General features: G+C 40.1%; 1 protein-coding gene and 2 pseudogenes across 5 annotated transcripts in view; 1 reads left to right on the top strand and 2 right to left on the bottom strand.

The window, feature by feature from the left end:
• COG2 (component of oligomeric golgi complex 2) overlaps positions 1 to 27,645 on the bottom strand; it is a 67,841-nt gene that overhangs the window by 18,664 nt on the left and 21,532 nt on the right. For 4 of the 5 annotated variants that reach the window (XM_053604583.1, XM_053604584.1, XM_053604585.1 and 1 more), the window contains one exon: positions 4,825 to 4,951. The exons of the other annotated variant lie outside the window; for it this stretch is intronic. In XM_053604583.1, coding sequence (XP_053460558.1) covers positions 4,825 to 4,951 — 127 coding nt within the window. The remainder of the gene's footprint in view (positions 1 to 4,824; positions 4,952 to 27,645) is intronic. 5 annotated transcript variants of the gene reach the window in all.
• Positions 345 to 2,187, top strand: LOC128595594 (centromere protein Q-like; annotated as a pseudogene).
• On the bottom strand, positions 20,881 to 27,521 carry LOC128595593 (gamma-tubulin complex component 5-like; annotated as a pseudogene).

Here is a 27,645-nt window from a genome sequence, read left to right as displayed (position 1 = left end):
TTTACATGACAGAAGTCATTATAACAAAATTTACTGAAAACAACACAACCATATTATTCAATATGTTATAACATGAGAAAATTAGCCCAGAGAACAGATAAATGGTATTTCTGAGACAATAAGACTCCAACTTTGTTTGCTTATCTGTTCTGAAGTCTAGGAAGCCCCATGCTTTCCATGCCTACCTTGTGCCTTCCTCTCTATAATAAGCAAACTAAACTGGTCAAATAGAACTTTTAGAAATAAATTAAGACAAAAAAATTGGAAACTCAATGTACAAGTGAAACGTTTACACACAACTAAAGAAGGAATTAGTGAACTAAAAGACTGAGAAGTTATCCAGAATGCAGCAAACACAGAAGACGAGGTGAGAGGGTCTAATCAAGAGCTCTAGAAGGAGACAGCAGCAGAATGAAAGAAAAACACAATTGAAGAAATAATGGATAATCATGTTCTGGAACCAGAGAAGAAGCCAGTTCTCAGATTCAGAAAACCCAACAAATCCCACATATAATAAACAAAAAGAAATTAATACAAGACATATCACTGTGGAGCTTAGCACATCAAAGTCACAGAGATGTTAAAAACAACCAGAGGAAAAAAGGCATTATCTAATAAAGGAAAAAAAAAAAAAATAGCTAATCATATCATAAGTGAAAATATAATGGTCAACATATCTTCTGAGAATTCTATATCCAGTAAAATGACCTTTTCAACATAACAGTAATATAGGCATTTTCAGACAAACACAGAGTTTATTATAAAAAAAAGGAAAAAAGTTTATTACCGACAAAGCCTTACTAAAAAGTCTTCTAACAGATGAATTTCAGGAAGAAGGAAAATGACCCAAGAAGACCAGGCATTCGAGAAGGAATAGTAAACAACAAGAGTGACAAGTATGGTGGGGTGAATCTCAAAGGATGATGACTATATAAAACAATAAAGGTTCGGGAGTGAATTATTCTGAGCATGACTCCCGGAAGTGTTTCTGAGAAATCAATCAAGATGCCTGGTAAAACACACTTCCAAGAAGAAGTCTCAAGAGTTAAAAAGAAATTTAAAAAGAAAAATCAACAATGAAGAAGAGTTGTCAAGAGAAAAAGGTTAGAAACACAGCAAAAAGAAATAAAAATCATTAAAAGCATCTGTCTTCTGAAGGACAAACAAAGCATACCAATATAAAACAGATAAAGATACCACACAACAAAAGAAAAACCTGGCAACCTCTTTCAAAGAGTAGCAGAAAGCATTTGCAAACAATAATGGAATCAGAAATAACAATTTTGAGTAACAGTAGTAGAGAAAAAGAAGAAATGCTATATCATCTCAACTTATTGAAGAAAAGATTGCTACAACTCTGTGAAACCCTGAGAGTCCGTCCTGAAAAGCTGAAAGATTTAACTCACGTGTCAAGTGTACTAGATGTGAAAAGGGCACAGGGATGGCTCAGCACCTGTGGTTCAAGCAGCTAAGGCATCAGCCACATACACCTAAGATGGTGGGTTCAAATCCAGCCCGGACCCGCCAAATAAGAATGATGGCTACAACCAAAAAATAGCCGGGCCTTGTGGTGGGCGCCTGTAGTCCCAGCTACTTGGGAGACCAGGGCAGGAGAATCGTTTGAGCCCAGGAGTTGGCGGTTGCTGTGAGCTGTGATGCCACAGCACTCTACCCAGGGCAACAGCTTGAGGCTCTGTCTCAAAAAAAAAAAAAAGGAAAGAAAGAAAAGAAAAGGGCACAGGAGCAAGCTAATAAAGAAGGTCTGGCATTACTGTACGAAGAAACAGAAAGAATAGTAGAGACTGCGGAATTGATGACTGAGGATATTCAGAGCCTAAAGAACAAAATTGAAATTCTGGCAAGTGAGGTGGAGAAGAAAAGACACTAAAACAGGTGCTTCAAATGGAAAGTGAGAGTGTACTCTCTCTTCCAGAACTTTCTCAGAAAAGTCTCAAAGCACCCACACTTCAGAAAGAAATTTTGACACTAATTCCAAACCAGAATGCTCTTCTGAGGGACTTGGATGTTCTTCATAATTCTTCCCAGATTAAGAACATGTTAATACTCACTGAAGAAGCCTATAAGAAACTGGATGCCACCCGAAGAGTTTTTTTTCTTAGATTATCTCATATTACTTTAATGTTTATGATTTATAAAGCTATTAACTTACAATATTACAGAGATTGAGGCTTCTGCAGGATTTATTATGCCCTAAAAAGCACTTTAAAATTATCCTCTGTAGGTCTATCATTAGCATCTAATGTAGTTCTAAAAAGTCTTTTTAGCAGTTGCCAAATCTAGGAAATAAACATATTGTTGTATCTGCAATTACTTGCCTAAAACCATTAAAAGAATAGTAGACATGAAAAAAAAAAAAAAAAAAGAATAGTAGACATGACCTAACAGTTTATAATGGTTAAGTGGAATTCATTTACTGGTTAAATATGGAAGTGTGGTATGTAAATTATGTATAGTAACTACCCTGTTTCCCTGAAAATAAGACAGTGTCTTATATTAAGGTTTGCTCCCAAAGACGCGCTAGGCCTTATTTTCAGGGGACATCTTATCTTTCCTGTAAGTAGGTCTTATTTTTGGAGGATGTCTTATTTTCGGGGAAACAGGGTAGTATAGAAAAGCACAGGTGTTTGCTATTATTAATTCTATAGCTGACAGCTTGCATTTTCTGCTTGATCATTTGGAAGCTGAAAAATCCTCACTTTTAACCTAGTCTCCTTAGTCTTTTTGTGAAATAGTTAAGAATTGCCAGGTATGTTTAACTTAGGAGGTAGCATCAACATTTTATTTCTTTGGCAGGCAAGTGAATAGATTTATTTTATACTGTCATGAAAGCATACCTTTACTTAAAAAAATTATTTTAAAAGGAACCTTAGCATGTTTATTCCCTTAAAACAGAAAACAACAACAAAAACCAAAACCCTTCCTTATAAATCTTTCCTAATGTATAATTAGCTTTTATATGTTTATGTGAATAAATTCTCATTTAAATATATCAAAAATCCTTTCTTTTTCTTGTTGTCTTGCTTTTATCTATTTGTAAAATAAAATAACCACAACTTTAAAAAAACAATAAAAATAACATCTAAGAGCCTGAAATGATAATATACACCATGAGAAGGCATGACTAGCATTAAGGTTCTAAGTTCTAGGTACTGCTCAGGAGGAGGCACGAGAACATCAATGAACTTTAGATTCTGTTTAGTAACCACTAAGATTATTTCACATATACAAACATAAACTTCCCAATCAGCAGAGGGAAAATACAGACACAAGAAAAATCCACAAAGGTCTAAAATACAAAGAAGGTGGAAGAAAAGGAACAGTAGAGAAAAAGACAGGAGGAAGGAAAAGAGGGAAGAAAACTGGGACAAATAAGACCCAAATACATCAGTAATTAATCATTGTACATTTAATAAACTACCTAATTAAGAGAAAAGGATTGTCTCATTGAATAAGAAAATCAAAAATCTGCTGTTGTGGATGTGGAAAGAAGGCAACGCTTTTACACTGCTGGTGAGACTGCAAACTAATACAACCTCTTTGGAAAGAAATATGAATCCTCAAAGAACCCACATTAGACCTACCATTACATCCTGCAATCCCATTACTAATCATCTACCCACAAGAAAAAAAAATCCATTTATCATAAGGACATTTGCACTAGCTTGTTTATCGCAGCTCAATTTACAATTGCCAATATGTGTATACAACCTAAACACCCACCAACCCAGGAATGGATTAACAAGCTTTGGTATATGTATACCATGACTATTCAGCCACTAAAAAAGATGGAGACTTTACATCTTGTGTATCAACCTGGATGGAGGTGGAATACATTCTTCTTAGTAAAGTATCACAAGAATGTAGAAACAAGAATCCAATGTATTAAATACTAATTAATATAAAGCCAGTAGACGATCTAATACATGCCCCATTAAGAGAAAAACTCAAATCAATTCAAGGTGGGGGGTGGGAGAATGGGTGTGTGTGTGTGTGCGCTCCCACTTACTGGGGACAATGTTAGGATGTATGGCCACCTGTTGGGGGTGGGACACAATTATAAAAGTAACTCTCCCTAACAAATGTAAACATTGTAAGAGAGTGAGAGAAAGAAAACCAAAATCAAGGGAATGAAAAGGAAGAAAGGCAATAAGAGACTGGGCAACCCACTAGCAGGGACTGGATCAGGCCATCTGTCTCTATCCTTACCTATCACACTACGTACCATATTTAAAAATGACACAGTGGGAAACAAACTTGGAAATTTACTTTCAAAACCCTAGCTATGAAATCTTGATAACTATAATTTTTTTTAAAGAGAGATAAACATTAGAGCTTCCTAATTTTTTTAATTATAAAGAACATTTATATATTAAAACCCAATCAATGCTTTTGTTTTCCTTCAAAATTAAGTATATAAACTTAATTTTTCATGGAAAACAACTACAAAAACACTGTCTTTTAATGTTCTCTAGGACATTTTTAGGAAAGTTAGAAAATAACATACATATCTAATCACAGTTGTATCTAAACTGAATTACATTTTACACCCTACAAATGCAAATAATGTAACCTAATCAGCCATACCTTCTTATTAATCCAAAATAAAAAATAAAAAGAAAATGCTCTTATTCTTAAAATTATAAAAACAAGGTATGTGTCTTAAGGTAAATGTTCACTGAACAACTCAAATGTTCATTTTTAACAAACCCCAGAACCAAGGCCATATAGGAAAAGATAATGCTTTTTCTAAAGTCTCAGGTTAATATTTTTAAGAATCAAGATGACAGGTGTGGGAGGAGTTACCTCATGAAATGTGTCAGGATTCCCAGGGTTAAAAAGTGAGGGCAACTTTTCTTCTAATCCTTGCACTATTGCTGGCCAGACAGAATTCACCAAAAAGTCATATCCAGGAACAGTATTGACTTTTTCACTGTAAGATAAGAGCAAAATTTCAGTAAAATGGACCATAATCTTCTATTTACAAAGAGCAAATGTCCACGATGCTGCTCCTACTCAAAGGTCTTCAGCCTAAAACTTATTTTAATGTTTTTTTAAAGTCATATTTGTCAGGTGGCACCCATAGCTCAGTGAGTAGGGTGCCAGCCATATACACCAAGACTGGTGGGTTCGAGCCCATCCTGGGCCTGCTGAACAACAATGACAACTGCAATCAAAAAATAGCCAGGCATTGCAGCGGGCGCCTGTAGTCCCAGCTACCTGGGAGGCTGACGCAAGAGAATCACTTAACCCAAGAGTTGACCGTTGAGGTGAACTGTGATGCCACGGCACTCTACCGAGGGCAACTAATGAGATTCTGCATCAAAAAAAAAAGTCATATTGTCAGTTGGTTTCTAGACTCAAATTTCTACTTCAGTCCTTGAACTTTAAACCTTAGAAATATCCTAGGTCCTGACTCCTATATCTGTTGTTGAGGATAAGGCAAAACCCGCACATAAAATTGCCTGGGTACCATTTCTCCCTCTAAAATAGGTTATCACATTCTGTACTCTTATCTTCGAAAAAAAAAAAGTACAATAGTCTAATATGGCAGGAAAAGTATCTTCACATTCAACCTGAATACCATGAAACAACACATTATAAATTATGCTAATATATCAATTACAGACAGCTTTACATTTATTTCTAAGATCAGTTCTAAAATTCTATAACTATTTCATATAAAATCTTGATTATAAATTTTGATACAAAAAAATTAATGTGTTTTGTGTTTGCCTACCTGCTTTTTTTAGCATTGGACTTTGGATTCCTAATTCACGAACTTCAGTAAAAAGTAGCACTGAAATTATAGCAGGCACTCTGGAGCTAGAGCACCTGGGTTCAAATCCTGGAGAATCATTCAACATCTCTGTGCTCTGGTTTCTCCATCTTTCAAACAGAGATCACCATAGTATCAACTTCACAGAATCATTATAAGGATTAATATTATAACACCAGGAAGGGAGAGGCAAGATGGCTGACTGGAGCCAGTTTTCCACAGAGGCTCCCATCAAGAAGGAGAGTTAATGGACAGAAGCTTATCAAGTAAGCTGATGGTTTGGAGCTGAGCCAAGAGATCAGATTGAAGAGTACACATTACTCCTGCTGAGGCAAGCTGCAACCCCAAGGAAACAAACAATAGGGCTGAGTCATAGCTTCTGTGAACTCAAAACGTGCCTGGCCCACAGTGAACACAGCCAGACAGAAATGCAAATTCCGCAAGAATAACCCAGGGCCAAGAGGTTGGGAGTCCCCTCCCCCATGAGAACAGCTCACAGTGTACTTTCCACAAAGAAGCGAGCAGAGTTAAGATCTCTTCCTATTTTATCCCATGGGAGAGACCTGCTAAAAACCGGATCTCCTTCCCCAGAGAGGGGCCATTAGTGTGTCATGGCACTCTCCCACAAGGCATAAAACTGAACATATACTCTACCCACAATTCTGAACTCCCAGCACTCCTCTCCACTCCCACCCCGAGGTCTGGAAGCCAGTCCCCCGCAGAGTCCAGACTCTTGGACAATTTCCCAAGAGGTACAGGCAAGGTATGGGCTGCTACAAGTCTGTGTTGAATCAGCAGCACTCGAGCAAAGAGGAGACTGTGGCATGAGGGAGCAAAGTGGGTAAGGGAGAAACAGGGCCCTGCAGCAGAGCATGGTAGCGGCGCGGGCACCTGCAGGAACAATAGGGCTCACACCCCGGTGGCATTTTGGAGAAACGCTTTCCATCTTTCTTAGCAACCAGAGGGAGCTGGGCCTCTACTCCAGGGACAGCCACAGGTACAGTAGATCTGGGACCGAAACACAGGCCCTGTGAGCCAAGGGTAGGCCTGCAGCGATTCCTGCCCAGGCAGGGCTTGGAGGAAACTGAGACTAGAATACGTGCACACAAAGCATACCCCCAAGGCAGAGCTGAGTCAGAATTGTTGCTTTTGTGAGCCCAAGACACACCCAGTCCCCAGTGAGGCATAGGTGGGACAAGAGGGTGCGTGGCAGCAACATCAGCCCAAGGTGGGGCAGGAACTGAGAGCCCTTTGTGAGCTCTAATCATGCCCACCCCAACAAAGACTGCAGCGGTGACAGAGATGCCAGCTCTTTGAGAATTTGCGAGGCGGCAAAGGGTGGGGCTGAGTCTCAGCTTCTGTGAACTCAAAATGCACCTGGCCCACAGTGAACACAACCAGACAGAAATGCAAATTCTGCAAGAATATAAATGCCAACAATATCAGCCCAGGGCAGGGCTGGAACTGAGTGACATTCCCCAGCTTCCATTGAGCACCTGAGGTAGTCAGGCTTCAGCTCCCCCTCCTGGCTGGCAGCAGAGTGTGGTGGCCTGGCCGATGAGATATTGATCTCCCTGTAACTCTGGCAAGCGCAAACCCCTGGTGCTCATTGGAGGAAACTGGGTCAAAGCCCTGCATGGTTACCAGTGACTGGGTGTGACGGAGGAGCAAGGTGGGGAAGGAGGCATTAACCTCCCTGCAACTAACTCATTTGCTGGCAGGCCTTTCTGATTCCACGGAGCACCCGAGTGAGCCACACCTGAGCTGCCAGTATACTCCTGCCATCTAATTGCTAGAGACCTACTGAACTCTCCTACTTGAGAGTTGGTGCTGACTGGGTCAATTGGTTTGGAACTCTTGACCTGGGCCAATCACCCAAGGATCCTCCAAGGTGGTTCCCTGGTTGTGTTGTAGTGGGAAGGTTTGATTTTCCTCTTCCACTTGTTGCCTGTGAGGGGAAGGCTGTCTTAGTTGCTTGTATTCTCCAAAACTGAGACTTCAACCCAGAGTCACTGATTCATTAGGATTGGACAGATACCAGCTGAATACAAGACAGAGTCACCAAGCCCCACCACACCAAGCAGGTTTCCAGAGTCACAGGCTGTAGTACTGTATGGGTTCTTTACAAAGCTATAGGGGAAAAGCTGCAGTCACCAGTCCCAGTTCTCTGGCAAACAGCTGGTTCATCCCTACTCCAAGAGCCCCCAATTCAATTTCACCTTACCTGCTCATCTAGCCAAATGGTGAAAAATAATCATGGGGCGGAATTAGCGGAAAAACTCCAACAACATGAATAATCAGAGAAGATCAACTCCCCCAAAGAACGACAAGGTGTACACATCAGAAGATCCCATTCATAAACACGTGGCTGAGGTGTCAGAAATCAAGTTTAGAATTTGGATGGCAAATAATACTAACAGATTAGAACTAAAGCTGGAACTAGAAATTCTAGGAAAAATTCAAAAGTTATCTCAAGAATTCAAAGACAAAATCACCAAAGATTTTGACACATTAAGAAAAGAATTTGCAGCCCTCCAAGATATGAGAAATACAGTAGAATCACTCAGTAACAGAATGGACCAGGCAGAAGAAAGGATTTCTGACATTAAAGACAAAGCTTTTGAATGATCCCAAACGCTCAAATAGGAAGAGAAGAGGAGAGCAAAAAATGGATCATTCTCTCAGAGAGCTATGGAACAACTCCAAGAAAGCAAACATTTGCCATATAGGCATTCCTAAAGGCGACAAGATTGTTTCAAAATGTCTAGATCGGGGGTCATCAAACTACGGCAGGTCACATGAGGCAGTGTGATTGTATTTGTTCCCGCTTTGTTTTTTTACTTCAAAATAAGACATGTGCAGTGTGCATAGGAATTTGTTCATAGTTTTTTGTTTTTTTTTAAACTATGGTCCAGCCCTCCAACAGTCTGAGGGACAGGGAATTGGACCCCTGTTTAAAAAGTTTGAGGACCAGATGCTCTACTTGAAGAGATAATCGAGGAGAACTTCTCAAACATGGCAAGAGATTCTGAAATTCAGATAGCAGACAGTTTCAGGTAATCAAGGAGAACTTCTCAAACATGGCAAGAGATTCTGAAATTCAGATAGCAGACAGTTTCAGAATGCCAGCATGACTCAACCCAAAGAATCTCCCACACACATTGTAATTAACTTTGTCAAAGTTAATATGAAGGAGAAAAGTCTGCAAGCAGCCAACAAGGGGAAGAATATTAGAATGACTGCAAATCTCTCTGCATAGACTTTTCAAGCCAGAAGAGGATGGTCATTGACCATCTCCTTTAACCTCCTAAAACAAAACCATTTTAACCTCAAGGATCCCGTATCCAGCTAAACTGAGTTTCATTTATGACAGAGAAATTAAATACTTTAATGACATTCACATGTTGAAGCAATAACTAAACCATAACTAAACCAGTTCTCCAGAATATTCTCAGACCCATCCTCCACAATGACCAGCACAATGCTCTACCACCAATGTAAACACACCCAGAAACATTTGATCAAATTCCAACTTCCACAATGGTGAAAGGATTAAAAAGGTCCACTGGACTTTTGAAAAACTCGAAACCTAAAATAGTACCAGGCTTATCAATTCTCTCAATTAATGTGAATGGCTTAAATTGTCCTCTAAAGAGACACAGGTCAGCTGACTGGATATAAAAACTCAAGCCAGATATCTGCTGCATACAAGAATCTCATCTTACCTTAAAGGATAAATACAGACTCAAGATGAAGGGATGGTCATCTATAATTCAGGCAAATGGAAATCATAAAAAAGCAGGTGTTTCAGTTTTACTCGCAGATACAATAGGTTTTAAACCAACAAAAGTAAGAAAAGCTAAGGATGGTCCCTTCATATTTGTTAAGGGAAACACTCAACATGATGAGATTTCAATTATTAACGTTTATGCACCCAACCAGAATGTTCCTCAATTTATAAGAGACCCTAACAGACATGAGCAACTTGATTTCCTCCAGCATCATAATAGTCAGAGATTTTAACACGCCTTTGGCAGTGTTCAATAGATCCTCCAATATGAAACTAAGCAAAGAAGTTTTAGACCTATAATTAACAATTCAACAATTGGATTTAACAGACATCTACAAAATAATTCATCCTAACCAAACTGAATACACATTTTTCTCATCAGCCCATGGAACATCCTCCAAAATTGATCACATCTTTGGTCACAAGTCTAACTTCAGCAAATTTAAAATAATAGAAATTATTCCTTGTATCTTCTCAGACCATCATGGAATAAAAGTTGAACTCAGTTAACAACAGGAATCTGCAAACTCACACAAGACATGGAAACTAAATAACCTTACGCTGAATGATAGCTGGGTCATAGATGAGAGTAAGAAGGAAATTATCCAATTTTTGGAACAAAACGATAATGAAAACATGAATTATCAGAACCTGTGGAATACAGAAAAGGCAGTCCTAAGAGGGAAATTTATAGCACTGCAAGCCTTCCTCAAGAGAATGGAAAGAAAGGAAGGCAATAACTTAATAGGACATCTCAACCAACTGAAAAAGGAAGAACACTCCAACCCCAAACTCAGCGGAAGAAAAGAAATAACCAAAATTAGAGCAGAATTAAATGAAATTGAAAACAAAAGCATTATACAACAGATCAATAAATCAAAAAGTTGCTTTTTCGAAAAGGTCAATAAAGGGCAGCACCTGTGAATCAGTGGGAAGGGCGCCGGCCCCATATACCGAGGGTGGCAGGTTCGAACCCAGCCCCTGCTAAACTGCAACAACAACAAAAATATAGCTGGGCGTTATGGCGAGCACCTGTAGTCCCAGCTACTCCAGAGGCTGAGGCAAGAGAATCGCCTAAGCCCAAGAACTGGAGGTTACTCTGAGTTGTGATAACATCGCACTCTACTGTGGGTGACAAACTGAGACTCTGTCTCTAAAAAAAAAAAAAAACAAAAGAGAGATAAAAAAAGAAAAGGTCAATAAAATAGATAAACCTTTGGCTAACCTAACTAGGAATAAAAGAGCAAAATCCCTAATTTCATCACTCAGAAATGACAAAGAACTGATCCCCAAAGATGAAAATAACAACAGACTCAGAAATTTAAAAACTCCTTAATGAATATTACAAAAAACTGTTCTCAGAAACATGAAAATGTCAGGGTGTGGAGCATGATGGCAGACAGGACGGATGTGTAGCCCACCTCTCCCAAGCCACCAGGTGAGAGGAAAGGCGGTCTGGACCTTCCCTGTGTGTGGATTATTGGAGTGGACAGACAGCTGGAAACGCCCAGCGAACTGGTGGATTGCTATATATGAGGAGTAATTAAAAATCACAGACTGTGTTGTAGAGATTCTTCCCTGCTCGCCGTGCCAGCCAGCAGGCCCCTCACCTACAGAGGTCAGCAGCTTGTAAATGCTGACAAAACCCGATTGACAAACAATTATTCCTGAACTGAGGGAGGCATCTGAAAGGAGAGCCACTCAAAACCACGGGGAGCTGGGCAAACTGTTGGACAATTGAAGGGAAGGGATCCTGCCCGGGAAACAGACATTTTGAACTACCCAAAAGGGCGGGCACCTTTCCCCAGGTGTTGGAGGGGGCTGGCGGTTTAGGCTGCACGGGGAACTGGCGGGCACCAATCCAAAAGAGAAACTCTGAACCGTAAAACCCAGAATAAGTCCCCAGAACGCTCCAACTCCGGGACCCGGCTTGCAGCCGCGGACCTGGCTTTGGCGGCTAAAGCCAGGAAGCTACTGAAGTGCGGACCCAGCTTTAGCTGCTGAGGCCATGAACTTGGCTTCAGCCCCGGGAGCCAGCTACAGCAGATAAAACCCAAGCCCACCAACAACTGAGCGAACTCAGCACCACTCCCCCTACAGCAGATTGTAGTCGCCAGTTTGCAGGAGAACCTGGGAACAGAGAGGAAAGACCTGAGAAGCATGGACTCCTGCACCTAGTGGGAAGGTCGGTTGCAAGTGCTGTCTGGAAAAGAACACCCGAGGTTACACAATTCTTAGGCAACAAACTTTTGCAGAAATTCCAAAATGGCGATCGGCCATGGAAGGTGGTTACCATGGTAACAGTATAAACTGTAAATCAGGTATAAGCCTCGGAACTACTCACAGCGCCACCAGGAGTCCAGAAAGTATACTGCAGTATGAATATATTCCTACGAAAGTTGAGCCCTACAGCAGACATATAGATATATATAGGTATATTTCTACACGCAAGAACATTTTTGTAGTTGGTGCCTTTTTAATTTTATTTTTTTTTGGTTTTCATGTTTTTTTTGTTTTTGTCTGTTTTTTCCTCACCATTTTCTTAGAGGAGATTTCGATAATTTTTTATTATAACTTTTTATATAAATATATTTTTTATTTCTATGCCTTCTCATTTTAATTTCTTCTTTCTTCTCATTTAACATTCCTAATAACACCACTTTTTCTCTCTTTTTTTTCCATTCTTTCAATTATTTTACGATTATCACTATTTTTATTGCAGTTGTTCTTATATTGCTGTTGTCGTGGTGTTACCTGTATGTCTATGTGTTTCCGTCTGTCTCTGTATCTATGGGCCCATGTGCCTGGTAACCTTTGTATCTGTTTATTTGTTCATTTGGTCTCAATGAGCTTGGTGTTATGACCTGCAACTCTGAGCTCCTAACACTCCCCTCCACTCTCACTCCGTGATCTGGAGACCTGCCCCCCCAGGAGTCCAGATTCTTGGGTGAACTCTCAAGAGTTGCAGACATGACCTGGACTGCAGCTGGCCAGTGCTGACTCTGTAGCAAAGGAGCGAAAAGACGACAGCCAGCTAAGAGGGAATTACACTGGAGCGGTGGTGCCCCGAGGTGCAGAGCAACAGCCGTCTTCAGCAATAACAAGGCCCACACCCAGATATACCATAGCCTTTCCTACTATCTTCCTGGGCAACCAGATGAGGCCGAGCATCTTCTCAGATGGCAACCACCATGGAACAGACCTGAGACTGAAAAACAGGTACCGTGAGTAAAGGGTTTGCCTGGGGCGGCACTGACCTGCGTGGAACACGGGGACTAGAAAACACACCCACAGAGCCAGGAAACTCCTAAGGTGGGACTGATCCAGAGGACTGCTTCACTGAGCCTAAGACGCACCTGGCCCTCAGGGGATCACAAGCCTATAGACAAAGGAGGCAAAGAGGCTGCAGCCGACAACAGATCGTGCTGCGAATACAAACCCGCAGGACTAAAGACAGGGCCTGAGGCACAGGTTCTGGGAACTCAAATCAGCCTCTCCTCTGCAGAAGCATCTAGCAGGGTCAGAAACAAACTCCCACACGGTTGTTCCGTTCACCCAGTAACATGAACTAAGCGTGGGGCTAGAACTGAGTGAACACCTCCAGCCTCCATCAAGTGCCTGAGGTTGACAGGCCACACCATCCCCTGCAGGATAAAGACAGACAGTAGTGGCCTAGACGAGCAGACACAGACTACCCTGTGACTTAGGCAGGTGTAAACCCCTGGAGTATCTGCTTACTGCAGACAACTGACTGGGTCACAGCCCTGTGGGGCTACCAGAGACTGGGTGTGACAGAGCTAAAAGGTGGGGAAGGAGGCATAAATCTGCCCAGACTGATCTATTTACTGGTGGCTCTTCCTGACTCCACGCAGCACTGGAGCAAGCCATATTACAGCAGTCACCAGACCCCTGTGATCCAGTTCCCAGGGACCTCTTGAACTCTCCCACCCGAGGCAGCTGCTGACTGAGACAACTGATTTGGACCTTTTGAACTGAGCCACTCACCTGGGGACTATCCAGGTGGTGCCCTGGGTGTGTGGCTGTGGGAAGTTTTAATTTTCCTTCTCCATTTGTTGCCTATGGTGGGTGGGGTGACTTAATTGCTGGTGTTTCTCCACAGCTGAGACTTCAACCCAGAGTAACTGTGTCACTAGGGTCACATAGAAACCAGCTGAAAACAAGACAGAATCACTTAGCCCCTCTACACCAAACAGGGCCCCAGTTTCTCAGGCCACAGCACTGTACAGGTCCTCGAAAAAACACCAGGGGAGAAATCAAAGGGAGTAAAACAATCATGGGGCGGAATCAGCAGAAAAACTCTGGTAACATGAATAACCAGAACAGATCAACCCAACCCCCCCAAGGAAAGATACGGCAGATGTAATTGCAGATCCCATTCACAAACAACTGGCTGAGATGTCAGAAATCGAATTCAGAATTTGGATGGCAAACAAGATTAACAAAATGGAACTAGGAATTCGTGGAGAAATTCAAAAGCTGTCTGAAGAATTTAACGAATTAAAGACAAAACCACCAAAGACTTAGACACACTGAAGCAAGAATTTGCAGCCCTCAAAGATATGAAAAATACAGTAGAATCCCTTAGCAACAGAATGGACCAAGCAGAAGAAAGGATCTCCGACATCGAAGATAAAGCCTTTGAACGCTCCTAAACTCTCAAAGAGGAAGAGAAATGGAGAGCAAAAATAGATCACTCTCTCAGCGAGCTCTGGGATAACTCAAAGAAGGCAAATATCTGACTCATAGGAATTCCTGAAACAGATGAAGTGGCCTCACTGGGCGCAGAGGCGCTTCTGCATGAAATTATGAAAGAGAATTTTCCAGACATGCCTAGAGAACCTGAAATTCAGATAGCAGATAGCTTCAGAACCCCAGCACATCTCAACCCCGATAGGAAATCCCCAAGGCATATCATAATTAACTTCACTAAAGTTAACGTGAAGGAGAAAATTCTCAAAGCGGCCAGGTGAAAGAAAACTATTACCTTCAAAGGGAAGAACATTAGAATGACTGCAGATCTCTCTGCTGAAACTTTTCAAGCCAGAAGAGGGTGGTCATCAACTTTTAATCTCCTCAAGCAAAATAACATTCAACCCCGGATCTTGTACCCAGCTAAACTGAGTTTCATTTATGATGGAGAAATTAAATACTTTAATGACATTCATATGCTAAAGAAATTTGCCATAACCAAACCAGCTCTTCAGGATATTCTCAGACCTGTCCTCCATAATAATCAACCCAATCCTCTACTATAAAAGTAAACTCACTCAGAAACTTCTGATCAAACTCCAACTTCCACAATGGAAAAAGGATTAAAAATGCCCACTGGACTTTCGAAAAACTCAATACCCAAAATTTCACCAAACTTATCAATACTCTTCATTAATGTGAATGGCTTAAACTGCCCTCTAAAAAGACATAGGTTAGCTGACTGGATACAAAAACTCAGGCCAGACATTTGTTGCATACAAGAGTCACATCTTAACTTAAAAGGCAAATACAGACTCAGGGTGAAAGGATGGTCACCACTTCAGTCAAATGGTAACCAGAAAAAAGCAGGAGTTGCAATTTTATTTGCAGATACAATAGGCTTTAAACCAACAAAAGTAAGGAAGGACAAGAATGATCACTTCATATTTGTTAAGGGTAATACTCAATATGATGAGATCTCAATTATTAATATCTATGCACCCAATCAGAATGCACCTCAATTTATAAAAGAAACTCTAACAGACATGAGCAACTTGATTTCCTCCAGCTCCATAATCGTCGGAGATTTCAACACTCCTTTGGCAGTGTTGGATCAATCCTCCAACAAAAAGCTGAGCAAAGAAATTCTAGATTTAAATCTAACCATCCAGCATTTAGATTTAGTAGACATCTACAGAACATTTTATCCCAACAAAACTGAATACACATACTTCTCATCAGCCCACGGAACTTACTCCAAAATCGATCACGTCACATGTCTAATCTCAGTAAATTTAAAGGAATAGAAATTATTCCATGCATCTTCTCGGACCATCATGGAATAAAACTTGAGATGAGTAACAACAGGAATCTACATACTCATACAAAAACATGGAAGTTAAATAACCTTATGCTGAATGATAGCTGGGTCAGAGATGAGATCAAGAAGGAAACTGCCAAATTTCTGGAACAAAACGCTAACACGTTCTATGAAGCAAACATCACCCTGATCCCCAAACCAGGAAAAGACCCAACAAGAAAAGAAAATTATAGACCAATATCATTAATGAATATAGCTGCAAAAATATTCAACAAGATCCTAACAAACTGAATCCAGCAACGTATCAAACAAATCATAATCATGACCAAGTCGGTTTTATCCCAGGGTCTCAAGGCTGGTTCAATATACGTAAATCTATAAATGTAATTCAACACATAAACAAATTAAAAAACAAAGACCATATGATTCTCTCAATCGATGCAGAAAAAGCTTTTGATAACATCCAACATCTCTTCATGATCAGAACACTTAAGAAAACTGGTATAGAAGGGACATTTCTTAAACTGATACAGGCCATGTACAGCAAACCCACAGCCAATATCATATTGAATGGAGTTAAATTGGAATCATTTCCACTCAGATCAGGAACCAGACAAGGCTGCCCATTGTCTCCATTGCTCTTTAACATTGTAATGGAAGTTTTAGCCACCGCAATTAGGGAAGAAAAGGCGATCAAGGGTATCCACATAAGGTCAGAAGAGATCAACCTTCGCTCTTTGCAGATGATATGATTCTATATCTGGAAAACACTAGGGACTCTACTACAAAACTCTTAGAAGTGATCGAAGAAGACAGCAGCGTCTCAGGTTACAAAATCAACATTCATAAATCGGTAGCCTTTATATATACGAACAACAGTCAAGTTGAAAAAACAATTAAGGACTCTATCCCATTCACAGTAGTGCCAAAGAAGATGAAATTCTTGGGAGTTTATCTAACAAAGGACGTGAAAGATCTATATAAACAGAACTATGAAACTCTAAGAAAAGAGATAGCTGAGAATGTTAAGAAATGGAAAAATATACCATGCTCATGGTTGGGAAGAATCAACATTGTTAAAATGTCCATACTATCCAAAGCAATATATAATTTCAACGCAATCCCCATTAAAGCTCCACTGTCATACTTTAAAGATCTTGAAAAAACAATACTTCGTTTTATATGGAATCAGAAAAAACCTCAAATAGCCAAGACATTACTCAAAATAAGAACAAAGCAGGAGGAATCACGCTACCAGACCTCAGACTATACTACAAATCAACAGTGATCAAAACAGTATGGTACTGGCACAAAAACAGAGAAGTAGACGTCTGGAACAGAATAGAGAACCAAGAGATGAATCCAGCTAATTACCGTTATTTAATCTTTGACAAGCCAATTAAAAAAATTCAATGGGGAAAAGATTCCCTATTTAACAAATGGTGCTGGGTGAACTGGCTCGCAACCTGTAGAAGACTGGAACTGGACCCACACCTCTCACCATTAACCAAGATAGACTCTCACTGGATTAAAGATTTAAACCTAAGACATGAAACTATAAAAATACTAGAAGAGAGTGCGGGGAAAACCCTTGAAGAAATTGGGTTGGGCGAGTTTTTTATGAGAAGGACCCCCCCAGGCAATTGAAGCAGCTTCAAAAATACACTATTGGGACTTGATCAAACTAAAAAGCTTCTGCATAGCCAAGAACACAGTAAGTAAAGCAAGCAAACAGCCCTCAGAATGGGAAAAGGTATTTGCAGGTTATGTCTCTGACAAAGGTTTAATAACTAGAATCCACAGAGAACTCAAATGCATTAGCAAGAAAAGAACAAGGTATCCCATCGCAGGCTGGGCAAAGGACTTGAAGAGAAACTCTCTAAAGAAGAGAGGCGCACGGCCTTCAGACATATGAAAAAATGCTCATCATCTTTAATCATCAGAGAAATGCAAATCAAAACTACTTTGAGATATCATCTAACTCCAGTGAGACTAGCCTATATCACAAAATCCCAAGACCAGAGATGTTGGCGCAGATGTGGAGAAAAGGGAACACTTTTGCATTGCTGGTGGGAATGCAAATTAATACATTCCTTTTGGACAGAGATATGGAGAACACTTAGAGATCTAAAAATAGATCTGCCATTCAATCCTGTAATCCCACTACTGGGCATATACCCAGAAGCCCAAAAATCACATCATAACAAAGATATTTGTATCAGAATATTTAATCCAGCCCTATTCATAATTGCTAAGTCATGGAAAAAGCCCAAGGGCCCATCGATCCACGAATGGATTAATAAATTGTGGTATATGCACACCATGGAATACTATGCAGTCTTAAAAAAGATGGAGACTTTACCTCTTTTATGTTTACATGGATGGAGCTGGAACATATTCTTCTTAGGAAAGTATCTCAAGAATGGAAGAAAAAGTATCCTATGCACTCAATACTTTTATGAAAGCAACTTATAATTACTCACACTTTCCTATGAAAGATAGATCACAACTATAGCCCAGGATGAAGGAGAGAAGTAGAGGGGGATCGGATGGGAGGGGAGAGGTTTGACAGAGGGAGGGTAAATGTTGGGACCGCACCTACAGAACATATTGTAAGGGTATAAGTCAAATCTACCAAGTATAGAACATAAATATCTTAACACAATAATTAAGTAAATGAGGTGAAAGCTATATTAATTAGTTTGATGTAACCATTCCAAATTGTATAAAAAAAAAACAACACATTGTATGCCACAAATGCATAAATGTATGCATGATCTATGTGTATATAACTTAATAAAAGCAAAAAAATTTTTAAAAATTTAAAAAGGATTAATATTATAAAGCATTTAGAATAGCATCTAGCATATACTAAACATTCTATGTTAATAATGGTTACATAAATAGATAAATAAATAAAGTGGGCAGATTAAGTTTCTCATGAACTAAAGGACAAGTAAACATCTCCTAGGCAAATAGCATTTCACTGATTTGCCTCCACTGATGGCTGTGTATTGAATATTATACCTATTATGTTTACAGCTTAAGGTAATTCTTTTTAAGTGGTAACAATTTAATAGATGGTCTTATTTTAGCTTTAAACCTGGGAGTCTGCCATATCAAATTGTGACTTAACATTCAGGTAAGTATTAAACAAAAAAAGTTTTCACAATTCTTCTGCTTGGCAAAAATTATCAACAATAGGTTATCAAGGAAGCTTTGCTTCACTGTCCAGAAAGAGTTGTTAAGTAATCTTATCATAGTTTCAACTAAGTATTGATAAAAAAAAATTAGAGGTGGGGATACAAGAGGGTCAGGGAGGAGAAAGATGCCTGCTTCCCACATAACCAATTCTACACATTACATACTTCCCACCCTAAGAAGAGCAAGCTCTGTTAAGGTATCTAAAGGAGGAAAGAAGAAAGTTAAGGTTATTCGTTCTTTTTAAGAGAGGGGCTCTCACTCTCTCATCTAGGCTGGAGTGCAGTGACATGATCATAGTTCAATGCAGCCTTGACTCCTGAGCTAAGCCTTAGCCTCCTAAGCAGCTAGGACTACAGGTACGTACCACCACAATCCTACTAAATTTTTTTTTCCTTTTTTTTTTTTAGTTTTTGTAGACAGAGTGTTGCTATGTCGCCCAGGCTGGTCTTTAACTCGTGGCCTCAGGCAATCCTCCTGTGTCACCTTCCCAAAGCGCTGGTACTACAGGTTCAAGACACAGCACCCAGCCAAAATTGAGGATGATCAACTACAGATACACATAACATGGCCAATGTTAAACACCTAATTCTCCTTGTCCCCAATGTTAATGTCTAATAAAAGCTCCAAAAAAGAAATTTGAAAGCCTCCAGTGTAACAGCTGACACAGATGATGATCATGTGAACAATCACAAATGCTGTTGTTGTTGCCAGTTATAAAGCTCATGATGGGCAGAAGCTGGTGAGAATGACCTCACAAGGTTTGATTTAGATCACTCAAATTTCTGAGGCTTCTACAAGAATTCTGCCACACTGAAAACTGTAGAGAAGAACTTTAAAGCTTTGAAATGACATTTCAGGACCAAGACCAGCCTTGTCAAATTTAATGACTGGCTTCTTTAATTTATACCATGACTTCTACTAAATTCTTATCCCCAAATCTGACCCAAATCCTCATAATCACCAAACAAAAGTGGCAAAACTAGGTTCCACCTGACACAGTACAGTGGAAGAAGAGTGGGCACTTCCAAGGGCAAACAGCACCATGACTACTCCACGTTTTCTCAAAGAGCGAAAGTGCAACACCAAATACAATGCTCACTCCAGGCAGACAGGGCAATGCCTTTCTACCATTAAGAACAGCTTCACTTCTGCATTTTGCAAACATTGGTAAGCAACTGCTCTCTTCAAGACACTGTGTCAAGAGACGGGGAAGGTACGGTCAGTACAGCAGGGGACCACAGTGAGAGATGGGTATCAGCCCTCAACAGAGGAAGGAGCAACATGTCCTGGAATCCAGAAAGTATGATGAATAAAGAATGTCAGGATAATATAGAATAAAGGGTGGTCTCTAGAAGGGAGTGGTATCTGAGCTGGCGCTCCATGAGAAGGAACAACAGTTCCCCAGGAAGACAACGGGGCAACAAGAGGCAAGACAGAGACACACGTGAGTATGAGGCTGCTGGGGAGAGGTGACCAGCACTGTGTTTGGAGCAACGGGAGCCACAGAGAAAATCCATGGTACAGAGCTCTACATGGGAGAGCTATCAGGGTCAGACCGCAGAGGGCCTTATACCCTGTGCCAAGAACCCTGGATCCTTCCCTATGAGCACTTAGAAGCTTCTTTTCTTTTTTTTTTTTTTGTCAAGGAAGAAAGGATTTATTTCAGAGAATGCATCATCAACTGGGAGTGGGGGAGGCACAGGCTACCTCAAATCCATCTCTCAGATTAGCAGGGTTAAGTGGTTTTTATGGAGGTGAAAATGAATAATGCATAGAGGGAGTGTGCTTGTATGTTTGAGGTGGAATGGAAAACACCCAAGTGCACTGGGGAATCTTGCTAGTTCATACACCCCATGAACAGAAAATGGTGGTGAATACCTCCCCAGGGTAGGACTTTCAGTATTATAATGAGCTAGGGATTAACATTGTTCATTCTTTCACCCTTGTGCATAGGCTCAGTGGCTCTTGCTCACAATCTGTGGTTGTGTATCGCTTAACTTTCTCTGTATATTCTGGTAGAGTAAGGTGCTGTAGTTATCTCAAGGCTTCAAGGTTCTGCTATTTCCACCAAGCCTCCAGGCCTGTCTGTCAACCATCTATAAACATGAGAGCCAAGTTCAACACTTTCATGACAGCTTCTTTTACAAAGCTGTCGGTGGTAGTGATGTAGTTGTGTAAGCTGTTTACAAAATGTATGAGCTTCACTCATAAGAGGAACATCGATGAATCTGCTCTCTTACTGGTTCTGTGCTCTGCACTGAGCAACTGCTTCTTGTTCATGTAGAAGGCCTTGTTTAAGTTGTGGTTTTTCAGCAGTACTAACCAGTTCACCAAAGAGTAAACCATCTAGACTATATTTTATCCACTTTATTTGCAATAAGAGAAGGAATACTTGATTATAAATTTTTTGACATTCCAAACTTATAACAATGTCCACAGGCCATGGCACCTTGTAGCTCAGGGTCAGACCATCTAAGACATGAACAGGTAGTTTCTTTTTAGCTGTGTCCACATTTTCAAAAGATACAATAGACATGAACTATCTTCAGGATAATGCTGTCCTACTGCTTCTTGGAGTTGGACATTAAGAAAAGACACACTGTACCAGGCTTCCTTTTCTCTTATTTATCAAAAATTGATGTGCAGAAGTCATACATGGAATCTCCACCTTCCATTAAAAAGAATTTCCATTAAGAAAAATTCCTCATGGCCTGCAAGTACTCTACCAACTTATAATCTTTTTTAAGAGTCTGTGTAAGATTTCCACAGCAATCCAGGTACTGCTTATCACAGCAATCAGGATACTGCTTATATGAGGATAGAGGCACAATCTCAGTGTTAATTGAAAAGTCTGGCATATGCAGTTAAATAACCTTATGCTGAATGATAGCTGGGTCAGAGATGAGATCAAGAAGGAAATCGCCAATTTTATGGAACAAAATGACAATGAAGACACGAACTATCAGAACCTCTGGGACACCGCAAAGGCAGTTCTAAGAGGGAAATTTATAGCACTGCAAGACTTCCTCAGGAGAACGGAAACAGAGAAAGATAACAATTTAATGGGACATCTCAAGAGACTGGAAATGGAAGAACACTCCAACCCCAAATCCAGTAGAAGAAAAGAAATAACCAAAATCAGAGCAGAACTAAATGAAATTGAAAACAAAAGAATAATACAACAGATCAATAAATCAAAAAGCTGTTTTTTTGAAAAGGTCAACAAAATAGACGAACCTTTGGCTAACCTAATCAAGAAAAAAAGAGTAAAATCTCTTATCTCATCAATCAGAAATAACAAAGACGAAATAACAACAGACTCCTCAGAAATCCAAAAAATCCTTAATGAATATTACAAGAAACTTTATTCTCAGAAATATGAAAATCTGAAGGAAATTGACCGATACTTGGAAGCACGTCACCTTCCAAGACTTAACCAGAATCAAATGGAAATTTTGAACAGGCCTATATCAAGTTTGGAAAAACATCAACCATACAAAACCTCCACAAAAAGAAAAGCCCGGGACCAGATGGTTTCACGTCAGAATTCTACCAAACTTTTAAAGAGGAATTAGTACCTATATTACTCAACCTGTTCCAAAAGGTAGAAAAAGAAGGAAAACTACCCAACACGTTCTATGAAGCAAACATCACCCTGATCCCCAAACCAGGAAAAGACCCAACAAGAAAAGAAAATTATAGACCAATATCGCTAATGAATATACATGCAAAAATATTCAACAAGATCCTAACAAACAGAATCCAGCAACACATCAAACAAATTATACATCATGACCAAGTTGGTTTTATCCCAGGGTCTCAAGGCTGGTTCAATATACGTAAATCTATAAATGTAATTCAGCACATAAACAAATTAAAAAACAAAGACCATATGATTCTCTCAATCGATGCAGAAAAAGCTTTTGATAACATCCAACATCCCTTCATGATCAGAACACTTAAGAAAATTGGTATAGAAGGGGCATTTCTTAAACTGATAGAGGCCATCTACAGCAAACCCACAGCCAATATCATATTGAATGGAGTTAACTTGGAATCATTTCCACTCAGATCAGGAACCAGACAAGGCTGCCCATTGTCTCCATTGCTTTGTAACATTGTAATGGAAGTTTTAGCCCCCGCAATTAGGGAAGAAAAGGCGATCAAGGGTATCCACATAGGGTCAGAAGAGATCAAACTTTCGCTCTTCGCAGATGATATGATTCTATATCTGGAAAACACTAGGGACTCTACTACAAAACTCTTAGAAGTGATCAAGGAATACAGCAGCGTCTCAGGTTACAAAATCAACATCCATAAATCAGTAGCCTTTATATATACCAACAATAATCAAGGTGAAAAAACAATTAAGAACTCTATCCCATTCACAGTAGTGCCAAAGAAGATGAAATATTTGGGAGTTTATCTAACAAAGGACATGAAAGATCTATATAAAGAGAACTATGAAACTCTAAGAAAAGAGATAGCTGAGAATGTTAACAAATGGAAAAACATACCATGCTCATGTCTGGGAAGAATCAACATTGTTAAAATGTCCATACTACCCAAAGCAATAAATAATTTCAACGCAATCCCCATTAAAGCTCCACCGTCATACTTTAAAAGATCTTGAAAAAACAGTACTTCGTTTTATATGGAATCAGAAAAAACCTCGAATAGCCAAGACATTACTCAAAAATAAAAACAAAGTAGGAGGAATCACACTACCAGACCTCAGACTATACTACTAATCGATAGTAATCAAAACAGCATGGTACTGGCACAAAAGCAGAGAAGTAGATGTCTGGAACAGAATAGAGAACCAAGAGATGAATCCAGCTACTTACCATTATTTAATCTTTGACAAGCCAATTAAAAACATTCAATGGGGAAAAGATTCCCTATTTAACAAATGGTGCTGGGTGAACTGGCTCGCAACCTGTAGAAGACTGGAACTGGACCCACACCTCTCACCATTAACCAAGATAGACTCCCACTGGATTAAAGATTTAAACTTAAGACACGAAACCATAAAAATACTAGAAGAGAGTGCAGGGAAAACCCTTGAAGAAATTGGGTTGGGTGAGTTTTTCATTAGAAGGACCCCCCCGGGCAATTGAAGCAGCTTCAAAAATACACTATTGGGACTTGATCAAACTAAAAACCTTCTGCACAGCCAAGAATACAGTAAGTAAAGCAAGCAAACAGCCCTCAGAATGGGAGAAGATATTTGCAGGTTATGTCTCCGACAAAGGTTTAATAACCACAATCCACAGAGAACTCAAATGCATTAGCAAGAAAAAAACAAGGGATCCCATTGCGGGCTGGGCAAGGGACTTGAAGAGAAATTTCTCTGAAGAAGACAGGTGCGCGGCCTTCAGACATATGAAAAAATGCTCATCATCTGTAATCATCATAGAAATTCAAATCAAAACTACTTTGAGATATCATCTAACTCCAGTGAGACTAGCCTATACCACAAAATCCCAAGACCAGAGATGTTGGCGTGGATGTGGAGAAAAGGGAATGCTTTTGCACTGCTGGTGGGAGTGTAAATTAATACATTCCTTTTGGAAAGATATATGGAGAACACTTAGAGATCTAAAAATAGACCTGCCATTCAATCCTGTAATTCCTCTACTGGGCATATACCCAGAAGACCAAAAATTAAATCATAACAAAGATATTTGTACCAGAATGTTTATTGCAGCCCTATTCATAATTGCTAAGTCATGGAAAAAGCCCAAATGCCCATCGATCCATGAATGGATTAATAAATTGTGGTATATGTACACCATGGAATACTATGCAGCCTTAAAGAAAGATGGAGACTTTACCTGTTTCATGTTTACATGGATGGAGCTGGAACATATTCTTCTTAGTAAAGTGTCTCAAGAATGGAAGAAAAAGTACCCAATGTATTCACCCCTACTATGAAACTAATTTGGGACCTTCACATGAAAGCTATAACCCAGCTACAACCTAAGAATAGGAGGAAGGGGGAAAGGGTGGGGGCATGAGGGTAGAGGGAGGGGGATTAATAGGATTACACCTGCGGTGCATCTTACAAGGGTATATGTGAAACTTAGTAAATGTGGAATGTAAATGTCTTAGCAAAATAACTAAGAAAATGCCAGGAAGGCTATGTTAACTAGTGTGATGAAAATGTGTCAAATGGTCTATGAACCAAGTGTATGGTGCCCCATGATCATATTAATGTACACAACTATGATTTAATAAAAAAATAAAATAATTTTTAAAAGGTAAAAAAAATAAAAGTCTGGCATATTACAGAATCCGATGATCTGTCCACACAAACATCTCTACGAGCAAAGTTCTCATAAGTCACTCTGCTCCAAAGACAACTTCATGAAGTTAATGGTAAGCAGAGGATAGTGAGTATCATCCAATTCCAGATGCCTTTCAGCAATGGACTGCCTGTTCACTAGGTTCTCTTTGGTTGGTTCTTGCTCAATAAGAACCTGTGGGGTGGAATCTTCTCCAGATTCCAGAACGAAGTGTACAAACTTTTCTTTCTGCATCTCTGGCAGCTGCTGGCTTGTGGTTCTCCTTTGCACACTGCAGGCTCTTGGGCAGCTGCACAGACTTGCCAGCCATTATGATCTGCCTCAGTACAAGTCTGAGGAAGGACCCATGGAGTGCTGCCTGCTGGAGGGCCCCTGGTCACTGCCAGAACTTGCACTAGCATTATCACTTATTTTTGTCTTCATTTTGTCTCTTCCGATAACACTGTATAATGTGTAAGTAGCATACCAGAAGTCTCTGTGATTTACCGGAACATCTTTGGTTCTCTGGATGATGAACTCCCTCTTGCCATCCCACAGTGCCTGTGCACAATCCCCCATCTGTAGGTAGGGCCATACTGTCTCCACCCAGAGAGAAAACAGGTTTGAGACAGTTTGCTCAGGGCTTCTCCAAAATTGTTATATCCAAGAATGGCCTTGTACAGGCTGTTGAGCAGGTGAGATGCCCAGATGACATTTCAAGTGTCAATACTAAACACATTGTGTAGAACCTTGAGCTGAGTCAATCAAGGCGACGACTTATCCACCACTATTGTGAGAGTTATCGTAGTATCATCATTGATGATGCACTTTTCAAATTCCTAAATTCTTCTTTGAAATTAATTAAATATTTGTACAGGGCCTATATGAAAGCATGGCAGTTTCTGAAGGGAGCTTCAGGGGACTTCTTAGGAACAGAACTCTTTCCAGGTGGCATGCTTTCAGAGTTGTGTCCCATGAGTTCACTGATGAACTCTTGGGAGTCGAAACACCACCTGGCCATATGCTGCCATTTGTTCCAGCACAAACCATAAACAGTTATGTGTCAAATGAGTTACCATAATATTGTTCCTTGCTGTTATCTAACCACTGTTACCTATATCAACTGAAATATAAAGAGTTTTTTCACCACTGAAAGTAACCATAGGTTTTCCCAAATAACTTGTGTCTCAGTAACAAAGACTCTGTCATCCGGAACATAGAACGGATCATTGCTATGCAAGTATTAGTCCCAGACGGCAGCTAAATTAGAGCGTGAATGTAAACTATGAGGGAAGAGTGAGGGCCTAGCTGTCCAGTACTGATAGACTACATGCTATTCCAACCAGCTTCGGTCATCTGGTTCATCTGCTTTCCAGCTGACACAAGAAGCCAGTCTTCTGTTTGATCTTGTTCTTCTAAGTGTCCTGTCTCCCTGAATTCCAGAGTCCTCTCTGCTTAAGGGCTGTTGATCATCTGTCTTCACTTTCTTCAGACTAGATTGATGTGTTCACATGGGATCAAAGTAAATTTCTTCACCTTCCATCAAGAATTTCCCCCAAAATCATCAAAATCATCTTGATGATCATCAAAATCATCAATCATTTTGATGATCATCAAAATCATCTTTCTTTTCGCTCTTTATCTCTTGGTGTTTCCACATAATTGCTGTTTGAAGGAGAATCAGACAGACATAGAAGCGACAGTATAGAATAATGTGCATCTGTCTTCATTTCCTTTATGCTAGGAAGTGATGTATTTAGAAATTCTTCAGCTAATCTCTTCCAATTAGCAGCTTTGCTAAGATCAGAATGAATGATAAATTTTTCACATATCCCTTCTATTGTCTTTTCTGTTTTGTGGCTGTTGACATCCAAGAAACAATGAAATATGAAGTTGAACCAGGCAAAGTTTAGGGTCAGCTGGAAGTTGGGGCCTCCTCGTCCTGGATCCAGCGATGTGCCAGACGAGCATAAGTCACACTCCTGCTCTCAGTCCTGGTGGCTGCAGGATGGCCTGGGCCATGCCATGCCTCCATGAGCTAGGGGCTGTTCTCCACTCAGAAGCCTCTAAAGCAGCGGTTCTCAACGTGTGGGTCGTGACCCACAGGAACTGTATTAAAGGGTTGCGGCATTAGGAAGGTTGAGAATCACTGCTCTAAAGGTTTATGAATCTCAGATGTGGAGTAAATGTCCCAGAGGGGAAGAGTGGAAGAAGGGAGGCCCAGTGGGGAGGTGCTATCATTCTAGACAGCAGATGGCAAGGTGTGCAACAGGAAATGGCTACGGAAAAGCAATGGGGCATTTTGGAAAGAGACTTAGAAAGTCATGAAAACTGAACACAAGGGAAAACTGAAAATGACTCACAATCAGCATAAAACTCACTGAGTTGACATTTACAGACAGATTGTGACATGAGAATCACAAAAGAAAAGCAATTTTGATTTCAAACTAATTTAGGAAAAAGACAATGCAGAGGAGAAATAAAGATGAGCTTTGGATTCAGAGATGCAGGCTTTGGTCTTAGCTTTGTATCCATT

Source organism: Nycticebus coucang, chromosome 10, assembly GCF_027406575.1.
Source record: "Nycticebus coucang isolate mNycCou1 chromosome 10, mNycCou1.pri, whole genome shotgun sequence".
Lineage (NCBI taxonomy): Eukaryota > Metazoa > Chordata > Mammalia > Primates > Lorisidae > Nycticebus > Nycticebus coucang.
This window is presented reverse-complemented; position numbering and strand designations above follow the sequence as displayed.